The sequence below is a fragment of the Oncorhynchus tshawytscha genome, linkage group LG02, assembly GCF_018296145.1.
Source record: "Oncorhynchus tshawytscha isolate Ot180627B linkage group LG02, Otsh_v2.0, whole genome shotgun sequence".
Classification (NCBI taxonomy): Eukaryota; Metazoa; Chordata; class Actinopteri; order Salmoniformes; family Salmonidae; genus Oncorhynchus; species Oncorhynchus tshawytscha.
Window position 1 is genome coordinate 63,423,521 of NC_056430.1, and position 15,129 is coordinate 63,438,649.

General features: G+C 38.8%; 1 protein-coding gene across 1 annotated transcript; it reads left to right on the forward strand.

Moving 5' to 3' along the window:
- Positions 1-10,001: 10,001 nt before the first annotated feature.
- Positions 10,002-13,815, forward strand: LOC112245715 (chromobox protein homolog 8-like). The gene is made up of 5 exons (XM_024413854.2): positions 10,002-10,182; positions 10,282-10,325; positions 10,547-10,612; positions 10,760-10,826; positions 12,063-13,815. Exons 1-5 carry the CDS (start codon positions 10,114-10,116, stop codon positions 12,930-12,932), a joined length of 1,116 nt encoding a protein of 371 aa, XP_024269622.1. The 5' UTR covers positions 10,002-10,113; the 3' UTR covers positions 12,933-13,815.
- The last annotated feature ends 1,314 nt before the right edge of the window (positions 13,816-15,129 follow it).

Here is a 15,129-nt window from a genome sequence, read left to right on the forward strand (position 1 = left end):
ATGTTCTGTTTGAAATCCCTTTGAGCACATGGTTCTTCAAATATCCATTGTAACTGCTTTAAGAGGGACTTTGTTGTTTATGTGAGCAGACTACACTGAAAAGGCTTCTTCTGATGTGTTTTGCAAGAATAAAATTGTAAGAAAGTTATGGGCCGAATCTCTTCTTTTTGGGCTACGTGACTATGCATGATCAGATGTTAGGGTGATACAGATCCACATTGTTTCGAGGGTGTTTTCGGGTGAGCAAAAGACGATGAACTGCGGTCTTGCAACACAATCTTGTAGAAACCGCATGACTTGATTCTTGCACTGGAGGTTAAAATAGATGCCGTACTAACCTCGCTTCCTGGCCTGCTGCAGGGCTGGCCCTAGCCTTTTGGTAACCCTAAGCAAAATTTTGTTGGGCCCCCCCCCACCTTGCGGGCAAAACATTTCAGTGGCCTATTGCCATGTCTTATTCCAATGTAATATGATGAGTGAGAGTGACTAACCAGTGGTTTAAAGTACTTAAATAAAAATACTTGAAAGTACTACTTTAGTAGTTTTTTGGGGTATCTGTACTTTACTTGACTATTTCTATTTTTGACAACTTGTACTTTTACTTCATACATTCATATAGAAAATGATACTTTTTACTTCATACATTTTCCAGGACACCCAAAAGTACTTGTTACATTTTGAATGCATAGCAGGACAGGAAAATCGTCAAATTCATACACTTATCAAGGGAACATCCCTGCTACTGCCTCTGATCTGACGGACTCACTAAACACATGCTTTGTTTGGAGCGTGGCCCTGGCTATCCGTAAATTAAAATAATCAAGAAAATGATGCCGTCTGATTTGCTTAATATAATTAATATGAAATGATTCATACCTTTACTTTTGACACTTAAGTATATTTTAGCAATTACATGTACTTTTGATACTTAAGTATGTTTCAAACTAAATACTTTTAAACTTTTACTCAAGTAATATTTTACTGAGTGACTTTTGCTTTTACTTCAATCATTTTTTATTAAGGTATCTTTACTTTTACTCAAGTATGACAATTGGGTACTTTTTCCACCACTGTCAATAACTATATTAATGGGGCCTCCTGGAGGTCAGATCCCTTGGGCACATGCCCTGCGTGCCTGGTCAGTAATTCAACCATGGTTACTACAAGTTTAGATATGGCTAGACTAATTCACCAAACAAACAAAACATTGGGGAGGTATGGGGGGTGTTACTTATACCTAGGGCCGGCCCTGCCTGCTGAATTGAGATTCTTTCTTGATGCACAAAGGTTAGCAGCAGGCTAGAGAACTCTGTAGACATATGTGTTGGTCACACTCATTATACAATAGTGCTTTAAGTTGTGTCAAAGGTGTTGGGGCAAATGCATATAGGCCTAAGGACAATCACAGTAAACTAACTTCATTCTCTTTTACAATAAGCTCTCCTAGTTTCAGATGACATCTCCTCCATGGTCAGTTTAAAATATATACACTGCCACTCAAAAGTTTGGGGTCAATTAGAAATGTCCTTGTCTTTGAAAGAAAAACACGTTTTTGGTCCATTAAAATGACATCAAATTGATCAGAAATACAGTGTAGACACTTAAGGATTGGTCCCTTTTTTCCATTTTCACCTAAAATGACATACCCAAATCTAACTGCCTGTAGCTCAGGCCCTGAAAAGCAAGGATATGCATATTCTTGGTACCATTTGAAAGGAAACACTTTGAGGTTTATGGAAATGTGAAAGAAATGTAGGCGAATATAACACATTAGATCTGGTTAAAGAAAATAAAAGAAAAAAACAACTGTTTGTATTTTTTGTACCATCATCTTTGAAATGCAAGAGAAAGGCCATAATGTATTATTCCAGCCCAGCTGCAATTTAGATTTTGGCCACTAGATGGCACCAGTGTATGTGCAAAGTTTTAGACTGATCCAATGAACCATTGTATTTCTGTTCAATTTTGTATCAAGACTGCCCAAATGTGCTAAATGTGTTTTTATTTGCCAGTCTGAGATATGGCTTTTTCTTTGCAAATCTGCCTAGAAGACCAGCATCCTCGAGTCGCCTCTTCACTGTTGATGTTGAGACTGATGTTTTGCGGGTACTATTTAATGAAGCTGCCAGTTGAGGACTTGTGAGGTGTCTGTTTCTCAAACTAGTACTTGTACTCTTGCTCAGTTGTGCACCGGGGCCTCCCACCCATCTTTCTATTCCGGTTAGAGGCAGTTTGCGCTGTTCTGTGAAGGAAGTAGTACATGGCGTTGTACGAGATCTTCAGTTTCTTGGCAAATTTTCACATAGAATAGCCTTAATTTCTCAGAACAAGAATAGACTGACGAGTTTCACAAGAAAGTCTTTGTTTCTAGCCATTTTGAGCCTGTAATCGAACCCACAAATGCTGATACTCAACTAGTCTAAAGAAGGCCAGTTTTGTTTCTTTAATCAGCATAACCGTTTTCAGCTGTGCTAACATAATTGCTGTAAGTGATGGTTGCTGATAATGGGCTTCTGTAGGCCTAATGTAGATATTCCATTAAAAAATTGCCGTTTCCAGATACAATAGTCATTTACAACATTAACAATGTCTACACTGTATTTCTGATCAATTTGATGTTATATTAATGGACAAAAAAATGTGCTTCTTTCTTTCAAAAACAAGGACGTTTCTAAGTGACCTCAAACTTTTGAACAGTAGTGTATATACAGTAAATGTTGAAGGACAGTATCTTATCTAATTCGTTATTCCAAGCTGACTAAACTCAACTCTACGGTGAAGGTTGTCTCTGATCAAATCCACCAACTCCACCTATTCACCCAAGGTCAATACTTTAACATGCTTTAATTATGAAACACTTACCTTGTACCTATGTTTGTCATCTGTAGTTGCATGCCTTTCTTTGTACGCTGAAATCAATACTTTTTACTAAAACATTAATCAAATACAACTACTGACTGTTTCCTTGTTGGGATTCAATTGGCACATGCTCATTTGTGCTGAGTTCCCATCTTAGAGCAACAGCAATGAGCAAAAAGTCTGTGGTTGTATGTGATTAATGTTTATTGAAAAAGTATGGATTTCAGCAAACAAAAAAAGGCATGCAACTACAGATGACAAACATAGGTACAAGGGAAGCATCTTATAAATGTGCAAAAGTGTTCTATTGACCTTGGGCAAACCGAAGTAGTCATAGCTGAATTCCACAAAGCCTGGTCTCTACTCAACTCTGTTGCTGGAGTTATTCAGAGACTTCCTTCACCATGGAGTTGAGTTTAGTCAGCTACCTTCTTCCAGGGTACAACCCCATAATCCATGATTGTTGTTCACATGTGAGTAAATGACTGAGTTTCTAGCCTAGGCCTATGAAATCCACCTTGGATGCATATAGTTTCATTCACAACGTGTATGAAGCTGTCCAACAAAACGGTTTGTCTATATGCAACTGAAGAAAGAAAGCCTATTTATCAACACCCCTAAAGCCAATGAGGCCTTTGTCGCTTATGTAGGCTAATTTGCAAGCATAGTCATTTGTTTTGTTGCAATCAGGTGGCTCCACGGGCTTGTAGCCTACTTGCAGAAGTTGGCACAATAATCCCAAAAACAACATTCAATGGATGGCATAATTGATGTATTAAAATTGCTATATAATTATAGGCTGCAGGCCTATTTCCATCGAGATGATTTACCATGGTGCGTCATTGAACCATTTCTATTGAAGGAAGACATTTATACTCCGCCTATAATTCCTCATAAATTAATTTAACCTTGGAAACTACACCGATACAATTAAATCTATAGGCTACGCTCAAATAGTTTATACCTTGTATGTGGAGTGACGCAATGTTTAGCTGATCAGATGTAGGCCTAAGAAGGCTATATGACCCTGAAAAAAAATCCCGATTTTCGTAAATCAGTCATTGCCCACAATAATGGGAATTAATAGGGCGAAACAATAATACAGTTGCAAATATCTCGGTCTTCAACTAACCAACTTGATCTGCCTCATCAAGCCAACTCTTCTCCCCTGCCAATCCATTCTCATAAATGAATTTGAAACCTTTTGATGTTACATGGACAATGTGGTAACAAATTGTAAAAAACAGGGTATCTAGTTACAAAGTGACCTGCAAAACCGGGTTTTATGGCATGTTTTGTAAGTCTAATAATTTTTCCGAATTGCAGAGATTGCTGCAATTACTTCGCATGCACCTTTGACATTAATTTCTCCCGAAAAGGAAAACGTGGGTCCCTGCCCTTAGGTCTATTTAAAAAAAATGTTTGATTAATGTCCGGAATACTTTTTGGTCCAATTTGTTTGAAGTACAGCATGTCCTCTCTCTAACCTGCGCGCATACACACACACACACACACACACATTTTATAAATTGCAGATTGACAGGAAATCTATTTATTATAGAAGCATTTTCCATACTGGATTGGAGCGATGATATTTGTTTGTTATTTTACAATGGCACTGAAAGTTTTCTCATTCTAAATCCATCAGCTGTTGCTGTGTATTTCCTGGTTGTTTGTTCATGCATGATTCAGATGTAATTGTTTTGTCTATAAAGCCAATGTTTCTGTGTACCCTACTTATTTGCCAGTGTTGACAAACAAATGTTGACATTCTGGTTTATATGGTAGCCTATATAGGCTATGCCCTGCATTTGCCACAATGCTAAGCTAAATAATGTGAGAAAATATGACAAATGAGCTCATCCTTTGGCCGATTTATCATCTGTCTGTCCCTATTTGTCATTCAGTTTTTTTATATAGTAGATTTACAAACGCAACTAGGGACAGTGTAAAGAGTGTGAATAATTCAAGTTAAATGATCATCAACATGGCGGACTGACTGTAAATAGAGTCGTCGCAGATGCACAGTCGAGAGAGCAAAAGTTGCCCTTAGCCCCTACGCCTCATTGCGAAACTTCAGGGATGATGCGTCGCAAAAACCCATCGGCTTGATAAACCACAATCGCAGTGCAGAAGCCTTTATTCTCGACCATTTTATTTCATTCCATTGCCGCGGAGCCCCCGAATAAAAAAAAAACTGCTTTCGGCACCTTAACGCGCGGAGAACGAGAGAGAAAATGGCTGTCTCTTTTAGTCTATCCATCTTATTTTTTTATCGAGGTTTTAAAATGGGCGCATGTGACAACACCGAAACGGATGTCAATTAAATAAACGAGATAGCTTAATGTTACGAGGTTAATATCTGTAGCCTAACTGTCTGGAGACTATAAAGTAAAAAATGTTACCAGCCTGTCAACGGAACAAACCCAACCCATTTTGTCAAGTGTTGTATATGTGGCAATATAACAAAACTATGAACGTTTGCTTTATCATACTACATTATTAGATAAATGACGTTCTTGTTGCCTCCAACCATAGAGATATAGATATATTTTCTAACACCCCTATCCGCGAGAGCGTTGATCACTTTTGGCAGTCTATTTCAGTCATCTCAAAATGTTCACACATGTTGTTGTTTCTTTTGCAACCAATGTTACTTCATTTAGGCCTATACATTCCATTCTCTGTCAATTGTTCCTATGGGAATTATATTGTTCTAAATGATGTTTGGAAAGGATTGACATTATGAATATGCTGGTCATGGTAACGTGCTGGGTCTTGTGGATTTCATTTGTTTGTAAATCAAATGAAACTCAGTGACATTTTGTACCATTGTTTATTTTATACAATTAAGCTCTATCGAAACAAACAGAAGTTGCCTATGCCTCTTTCCCTCCCTCTGCGCACACATTCCACATCCCTCCTCTTTATCAACAAAAAGTGTAACCTTGAACTTTTGTGTTGGCACAATTGTGTGGAAGGCAATGTGATCTCGGTTAGAGGCCTAATGAAAATAGCTTGAAGGTCTTGGTTATAGATGTGACGTCCTTTAATGACCAACTGGACGAAAATAAAGGTGACATTTTAATTATGTCCGATGCAAAATGTGAGAAGCGGTTGGCCAAGCTTTTAGACAACTCGCGCTAAGAAGTTGTGTTGTTATGCAAATCTCACAAAAATAGTTGATAAGCGCAGAGGACTTGAAATACATGATACCTGTGTGCGATGGTGTGCGTGTGTGTGAGAGAGAGAGACAGAGAGAGTGAGAGAGAGAGAGAATACGTGTGTGCGTGCGTGCGCGCTTGTGGCAAGTATGTGTTCGCGTGTCTGCATAGGAGACGATACATTAAGATTCGTTCTTCCCCTTGTGCGTGATGTTCGTTTTTTTTTAAGCTTTGCTCAGCGCTGGGTAATGGCGGTTGCCCAGATACGAGCGAACCAATAATCTTCTAACAGGTCGACCATGCACCCATATATGGCTGCAACCACTGCTGCACTGCAGTCGCGCGGAGACCAATGCTTACCCCATAAAAGGAGTCCAGCAGCCCGTTTTCATCCCGTAAAGCGATGCACACAATTCATTACTGGCATCATGTTTTCCTGTGGGAAAATAAAAGAGACAAAATGAAAACCTAATGTTAATGCATATGACGAATAATAACATGAGGGACGGTTCAATAGCCCGTCTAGCCTATTTTCTGCATGTCTTTGTCCTGTACTGCTTCTATCTCAACAGGGATTTTGAGAGCATTTACATTAGGAAATGGCTTGTAATTGACTAGATGTTGATGTGTTTGCATGGAGCCGTCATGGGCCTAATTGATATCATAACAAACAATGCAGTAATATGCATTGATTGGCAAAGAGGGGGTCCTTTGTTTCAACCATATCCATTGCAGCTTATCCATTGCAGCCTGTCAGCCCAATATTGCCATTAGCCTATTGTCATTTCCAATGGATCAAGATTGACCTATAGGCGTCTAATTAAGATGTTTCGTGGTTTAGGCATGCAGTCAGCGTTTGAGATTTGCTTTGTGTTACAGGCTGCATGGACCTGCATGTCTCTAAGCTTTAGGGTGATCCGCTATGAATTAAAATTGACATGCATGCTACACTGAAACAACCATTAGGCTATCTCAGTTAGGTTGTTCAATTATACGTTAGGCCTACTTATTCTCTACCTTCCTGTCGAGCAATCGGAAAAGGGTATTTAAGTATTGTTTATTAGTCAAGATCTGTGATTTGAAATAGATTATGGCTGGGTCTATCAGGGAAACAATGTTATAATAGGCCTATATGAATTTTCTCCTAAACTAGTTGCTCGCGACGGCCAAATGGTCCCAGAGAGTAAAAGCCTATAGACTAGAAGTATAAGATGAAGGCTTTCGTGATCTTTGCAAGCTTTGACAATGTAAACGTATTGCAATGAGACAATGCCAATACCAAAGTTGTAGAAAACGTTGTCGCTCCTCACACGTGCAAATAAACTTTGACCCTAATAAAGGCCGACAGCTGAGATAGATTTTAATCATTATACTTTTTGCCAAATAGTTGCGCGTCCATCTCAACTCATGTGTTGACCTTAACAGCAATATTATCGGATTGATTAGCCTATCTGATATAGCTTAATTTATATGAATAGGCATAGATCAACCTAATTAGGACATTATCATTCATTTAAGCCTATATTCTTAAATGGAAGGATGTTTGTGTTAAATTAATGCCTTTTTGTTCGTGTAATTTAGTTCATAATGTAGGCATAATGTATAAACGTTTTGGGAAATCAATCTGCACTTTTGGAGTTTGTTTTAAGGGAACTTGGCGATGAGGTCTGAATTAATATGAAGTTTCAAGAGGATATGGTTATCTTATTGTTAGTCCTCAATTAAATATATTTGCGAATGATTTGTAGATGTGTGATCAGCCAAATAGCTGACAGGTTATCAGTTTATCGGTCAATTGCAAACCAGGTTCAACCGATATGTGACTTCTGCTTTTAACCCAAACCCTTCATATAGGCCTTCAGGTTTTGTGGAGAGGTGCAGGGGACTGCCACACTTGCCACACTGGGCGCCCGGGGAGCTGTTGTTGTGGGGGGTTAAGTACCTTGCTCAAGGACACAACAGCAGGTAATGGAATCTAGGATTTGATAGGCCTACCAGCAACCCTCCGGTTGCTAGCTCACTTCCCGCCAGACCCGGGATTCTAACTGGCAACCCTTCGGTTGCTTGCTCGCTTCTAACCGCTAGGCTACCTGCCGCCAATCAATTGGTGTTGTGAGTTTAACCATTAGTTGAATGCATTGCAAATTCATGTATAGACAAATTAATGCTCTGACAAAAAAAAAAAAATCGAATGGAAAGTTTGACAATAGTTCAACACGCGGGACATGATTGAAATTGACCTTTTCTGATCCGACAGGTATGCTGTTCATTTGAATCTGTGCTATAATGCCATATACATTTTATTTTAGAGAAACAATATTGACATAGTAATGATAATACAGATAATAACAATAATTATGATATGATAATTATTAGTAGTATTAATAATTAAATAAATAAACAATTACAATAAATATGTAGGCCTATCCAATTAACAATAATGATAAATACAAGGATATTAGTATTATTATTATTATTTGATCTATTTTGGTCGGACAAGCCTCTTTCTTTTACAAATGGCCTATATTTTCCACATACCCCTTCAGTTGTTGCTGTAACGTGGATACACGCATTAGGCCTAGCTGACTGATTTATGCTGCATGTGTAAACAACAGGATGGCGTGATTTATTACACGTGTCTAATTATTTGAGCAGATCGTAATGAAAGTAAGCTAATTATTTAAAGAACCTATTTCAAGTCAGCGACCACATTTTCCGAGACTGAATGATTAGAGACCACAAATTACAATATTTTATGGTTAGTTTTAAGTGACAGATTCGTGGAAATTATAGACCTAAATATATATCTTGTTGAGTGTTGAAAATATGAAAATATGTTGATTAATTCAGGCCCATGAATAGGCCTACAAGCTCTATTCTAAACTTTTATTTTTCTATATGAAGCCTAGCCCTACTCAATTAATTAGGCTACTACACTAACTTAAACAATAGGCCAATTTCTGTTTTGCTCAACTTTTTGGTAGGCTATACACATTATTTTCCGATTAGTCTAAAGTTTATGTTCAGGTTAATTCATTTGATTTGAGATCCTACCTAATAATTTGATGGCAATCGCCTAGTCAAACACTTTAAAGGCTATAAATTAGGTAAATACTTATGACTAGGCTAACTGTGCAATGTGTTCTCTGATCCCCACATTTAGACATCTTCGACTGTGTTCGTTGAATGAAGTCAAAACTGTATGGACACTGTAGCTTAGGTTTAAACGAATAGCCTACTGAATGGAGACTATAATTGACACCATTTATTTAAAGAGAAATAAATACAAAACTAAAACGCAATTTTTTATTTATTTCACCTTTATTTAACCAGGTCAGCTAGTTGAGAACAAGTTCTCATTTACAACTGCGACCTGGCCAAGAGAAAGCAAAGCAGTGCGACACAAACAACAACACAGAGTTACACATGGAATAAACGAGCGTACATGACGCTGTAGGGATCAAGAGAACTAGGATAAACTATTGCACATGAATGTGATCTATAGCCTATGTTCTATTTAGACATAGGACATTTCCTTTAGGCCTATATTGTCTCCTAGTCTCCTCATACAATTAGCCTACATGACTGTAGGCTATTGATTAAGAGCACTTTAATACTGAAATATTGTATGACAGATCAGCTGATAACTGAAATGTGCACACATCCAATCTGCTTTCCTTCACCTCTTTGGCGTATTACATATGAGGAACGTTGCTCCCATTGTTCATTTCTTTTCATTCTGCACATGTTCTGCGTTTAATATCTGGCGACATATGTTTTTAAAGACCGAATAATCCGAGTAATTGATCCACCGCGCTAAAGCCACCATTTTCCCCTCAAGAATTTTCAGAAGTGGACGCTCCTCCTACTCACCTAGCAACCGCGGGCACGTAGCAACGGCTAACCCAATGGGCTTTCTCTAAATGGTTCCACCGACTGCGGTTCCTAGGCAACGCATGATTTCTTTGATGACGTCTTTTCTGTGCAGGAGTATTATGGGCTGTCTGGAATTCACTCTGCGAGACAGCGGAGAAAAATATCTAGCGTTCACCACCAAGCTTTAGTTAACGGTAGCTGGATTGAAGTAAACATGGAGCTGTCTGCAGTTGGGGAACGGGTTTTCGCAGCCGAATCTATCATCAAACGCCGAATAAGGAGAGTATGTGAAACACATTTTCCTAACTTGCATAATCTATTTTGACGCGCCACTGCTGTTCCCTAACGAAGCGTTCTTTTTTATATTTCTGATGACACGCAGGGTCGAATGGAATACCTTGTGAAATGGAAGGGCTGGTCACCGAAGTAAGTTGCGTTGAATTTAATGCAAGAGAACCTTGCTTCTACATGGATGTTGCTGACTGCTAGCTGTAGCGTTCGCTTGCTAGCTAGGTGGCATATGCTAGTGACAAAGTCAGCGCAGCACGTTTGCAGTGTTAGCAAGCTAGCTAACGTTAGCCCGTATCTATGCTTGCTTTCCCAATGTGGTGGAAAACTAACCCCTGTCAATTGTATTTTCTCCATAGATTTAGCACTTGGGAACCGGAGGAAAATATATTGGACTCCCGTCTCTTCGTCGCTTTCGAAGAGAGGTAAATTGAATGGATATGGGCCTGTTCATGTTGTACATTCATTGCATGCAATGTTAGCAGCACAGCCAAATAAAATGCATCCGTCTCGCAAGTCGCCTATTGCACTTCGCTCTCTTGATACTCAAAATGGGTGTCTTGCTGTTTCAGGGAGCGCGAAAGGGAACTCTTTGGGCCCAAAAAGAGAGGCCCGAAACCGAAGACATTCCTGCTAAAGGTAGCTATGTTGATATGCATGCATTGTTGAAAATAATCCATCCAACACGCAATGAAATCTACTGAATTTATGGCTGCATGGTTGGACACGATTTCTAGCATGTGGCATGTAAACATACCAGTCTCCACCCACTATGTATCTACAGGGTCTTCATCTGGTTAATTAATAAATAGCTGTTGTTGCACTAACACGTGAATGTGCGAGTTTGAAGGATCCCGAAGGATGTCACGTTTTCCCATGAGAATCACCTTTTGTGTACTGGTATTAAGGCAAAATCATATTTAGTGCTGGATGTGTATTTGTGGAGGTGTGAATGTGTATTTAGGGAAATTAGTTAAGCTGGTGCTAATAGACCTCAATTTGTTTTACCCCAATTGAACCGAATCATGGTAAATTGTTTTGGATTGACAGGTAGCCAAATTGATCAATAAACATGCCAGGTTAATTGTTTATATTTCGAAATGAACTCAATGTAGGCCTACAGGTGTGGCACATAAAATGTGCTTATAAAAGCGAGGGTTCATCTATTCAGGCATGCATCGATTATTCGGCACGGTTGAAAGTTATTACGTTTTGACATGTAATAATGAGTAAAGCAATCGTTATAGCTAATACCAAACGTTTGCATGAGATTGGTTTTGAATGAAATCTTAAACTCTGAAGACGTCATCAAACGAATGCACCAGGCTTTACCGAGAGCCAACTATGAAAATTGCTTAATACCAGCATCTTATTTAGAGTGCAGGTTCTCTCCGAGGCCTGTAAATAGATGTTTTCAAACTGAGCTGAAAAGACATATATAACAAGTAACTATTGTAAAAATGTAAAAATGCTAACAAACTGGTGTAGCCTGTAAATTCTTCAGGGGATATTATGCCAAGTGAAGATTTTGTCTACGGTCTTCATTTATAATTGTATACATGTATTGTTACAATTATACTCTTTGTTATAACATTGTTTTGCTAATTGCAAGTGCACATTATTTATTAATCCATTATAAAGCTGCTGGCATACTCGTATTATATATCTATAATGACAAATAAAGAGTATCCTCAACTGACCTTTTTAAATCTGTCCTTATGAAAGAGAACATTATACCCACTGAAATTGGAGCAGTGGAAAAACATTGCCCATATTGCCATCGGCAGTAGCCTACTTTCAATTTTCCATCTTTGTTGTTGATAAGATTTTCCCCAATTCAAAAGTGGTTATTCTCTGGTTTCCTTCCCCATTTAGGCTCAAGCTAAAGCTAAAGCCAAATCATACGAGTTCAGGAGCGATGCGGTCCGGGGAATACGCGTCACCTACCCGACCCCAGAGCCTGTCATCACCCCCAGAGCCCGAGAGGGGCTGAGGGCCGTGGTCCCCACCATCTTTCCACCCAGCACCGTCAACAGGGGCGAGAGTGTGCGGGTCAGGCCCCCAGAACCAGTCCGAGAGCACCGTCAACCAGTCCTCCAGAGGCCCCCAGGCCCCGATGGCTTTGTGATTGTCCCCAAGAAGAGAGGGCCCAAACCCAAGCTGCGATTTAAGGACAATCCCTTCAATGTTACTTCTGCCGCCACAGAGCCCCACAAGAGGAGGGCAGAGGAGCAGGCGACATACGGCCCACTCAAACTGGCCAAGCTGGGCCTGTCTGGTGGTGAAGAGAGGGGGTCTGAGATGAGGGGGATTAAACTAGCCCACAGGCACCAGGTGGAGCTGGGTGGTTATCCTCACAAGCAGATGAGGCCCGTGGCTAGTGGGAGCACACAGCAGCACTACGGCCCAGACAGGGGCTTGTTGCACTCACACAGAATAGGCTCTGACTCCCAGGCCTGCAGGACTAAAGAATGCCCCTCAAATTACTTATCCCCTCCACACCTAAAGCACCTATCCAAAAAGAATGTGCATCAACCCAGCGAAGAGCTTCCACAGAGGGGGAAGCCTTCACTCATCGCCAAAATCCCTGTGTCACGGATCCTGGGCCAAACAGACGAAGTGACTTGGAAGCCTTGCATGAACAACGTGGAGAAGGTTCTGGTGACTGATGTGACCACAAACTTTTTGACAGTGACTATCCGGGAGAGTAGCACAGATCAAGGATTCTTCAAAGATAAAAGATGATTGGCTCTGATTTTAATTGTCTTCAGCTGTCTCTCTGTCAATCTTCTATCAAATTATTTGGAAAAGTCCAGACTTTATAGTGTCATTTATCAGTCAGATTTTTTATGTAATGTATAAAAGCAAATTGCAGGATTGTATGTGCATATGTGTATAAATATAATATAGTTAGAAGTCTATTAAATGTAACGACCAAAATTAAAGGAAGTCCATTGAAGCTAAACACCACCCATAGGCTATTTGAAAGAGTTGCATGCCTTGTGTACAGCATTTACTTGTTTACAAACAGCTTGTAGTTTTCAACGATCCACTTTTGAACTAACAGTATACGTTGTCAGACAGGCTATATTTATGTCAAGCTAGTACCTTTTAAATGTTAGAGGTATAATGTGGGCACATTTGTCATTTGATTTCACATGTCCAATGAGAAAAATGTATATGGAGAAATCCTAGGCCAATTATAGTGTGAACTATTTGTTCCAGGTCATGCCATTTCAGTTTGAGGTGTAGCTTACCCTATTCATTTCAAACATTTATCAAGCACTTTTTGGAAGGTTTAATAAAAAAGTGTATCAAATCTATGTCTTGTTGACCTACATGTCCTCTATAAGAGTTTATATAGCCTTTACAATGCTATAGGTCAGTAGTTGAGCAGATGTCGATCTTGTTTCCAGATTTTTTATAAGCTGTTAATAAAAATGGGAAGGCTGCTTGGTGTTTATGACGCTGTCTTTGTCGAAGAACTTATATTGACATATTATACACAAGGGCTTTCTGTTGACATCTGTGTTGGACATAAATGAAATGCTTTCAATGTAACAGGATGATCACAACCTGATGTCACAGTTTGCTTTTGAGATGCTTTCCAGTAAACTTGTTGAAATTGTGTCTGTTTCTGGTTGTCATGATTTCTTCTTTCTGATTTTCAGATTCATGGTTTGCCTTGGCTGTGAAAAGGACTGATGATAATTGCAAATGTGCTTTATGGAATTACAGGTTTCAGAAATCTTTTGGTGACATGGGATTTTTTTATTTAAGAAGTTGCTTTAGTTTCAAATAGTGTAAAGAATAACGTTGACCATATTTCTGATTTCTAAGCCAACTGAAGGAATAGGCTTACCTATTCTTTGCCGTGGTGCGTAATGACATTTTCTTAGCAATATGGTAGTGTCAATTATAGCAGAGAAATTGGTCCTATTTTTCATTGAGATTATTAGTGTGTTTTGGCAAAGGTCCACAAAGGCCTAGACCTTGGTTTATATATTAAAAGGCCTAGACCTTGGTTTATATATTAAAAGGCCTAGACCTTGGTTTATATATTAAAAGGCCTAGACCTTGGTTTATATATTAAAAGGCCTAGACCTTGGTTTATATATTAAAAGGCCTAGACCTTGGTTTATATATTAAAAGGCCTAGACCTTGGTTTATATATTAAAAGGCCTAGACCTTGGTTTATATATTAAAAGGCCTAGACCTTGGTTTATATATTAAAAGGCCTAGACCTTGGTTTATATATTAAAAGGCCTAGACCTTGGTTTATATATTAAAAGGCCTAGACCTTGGTTTATATATTAAAAGGCCTAGACCTTGGTTTATATATTAAAAGGCCTAGACCTTGGTTTATATATTAAAAGGCCTAGACCTTGGTTTATATATTAAAAGGCCTAGACCTTGGTTTATATATTAAAAGGCCTAGACCTTGGTTTATATATTAAAAGGCCTAGACCTTGGTTTATATATTAAAAGGCCTAGACCTTGGTTTATATATTAAAAGGCCTAGACCTTGGTTTATATATTAAAAGGCCTAGACCTTGGTTTATATATTAAAAGGCCTAGACCTTGGTTTATATATTAAAAGGCCTAGACCTTGGTTTATATATTAAAAGGCCTAGACCTTGGTTTATATATTAAAAGGCCTAGACCTTGGTTTATATATTAAAAGGCCTAGACCTTGGTTTATATATTAAAAGGCCTAGACCTTGGTTTATATATTAAAAGGCCTAGACCTTGGTTTATATATTAAAAGGCCTAGACCTTGGTTTATATATTAAAAGGCCTAGACCTTGGTTTATATATTAAAAGGCCTAGACCTTGGTTTATATATTAAAAGGCCTAGACCTTGGTTTATATATTAAAAGGCCTAGACCTTGGTTTATATATTAAAAGGCCTAGACCTTGGTTTATATATTAAAAGGCCTAG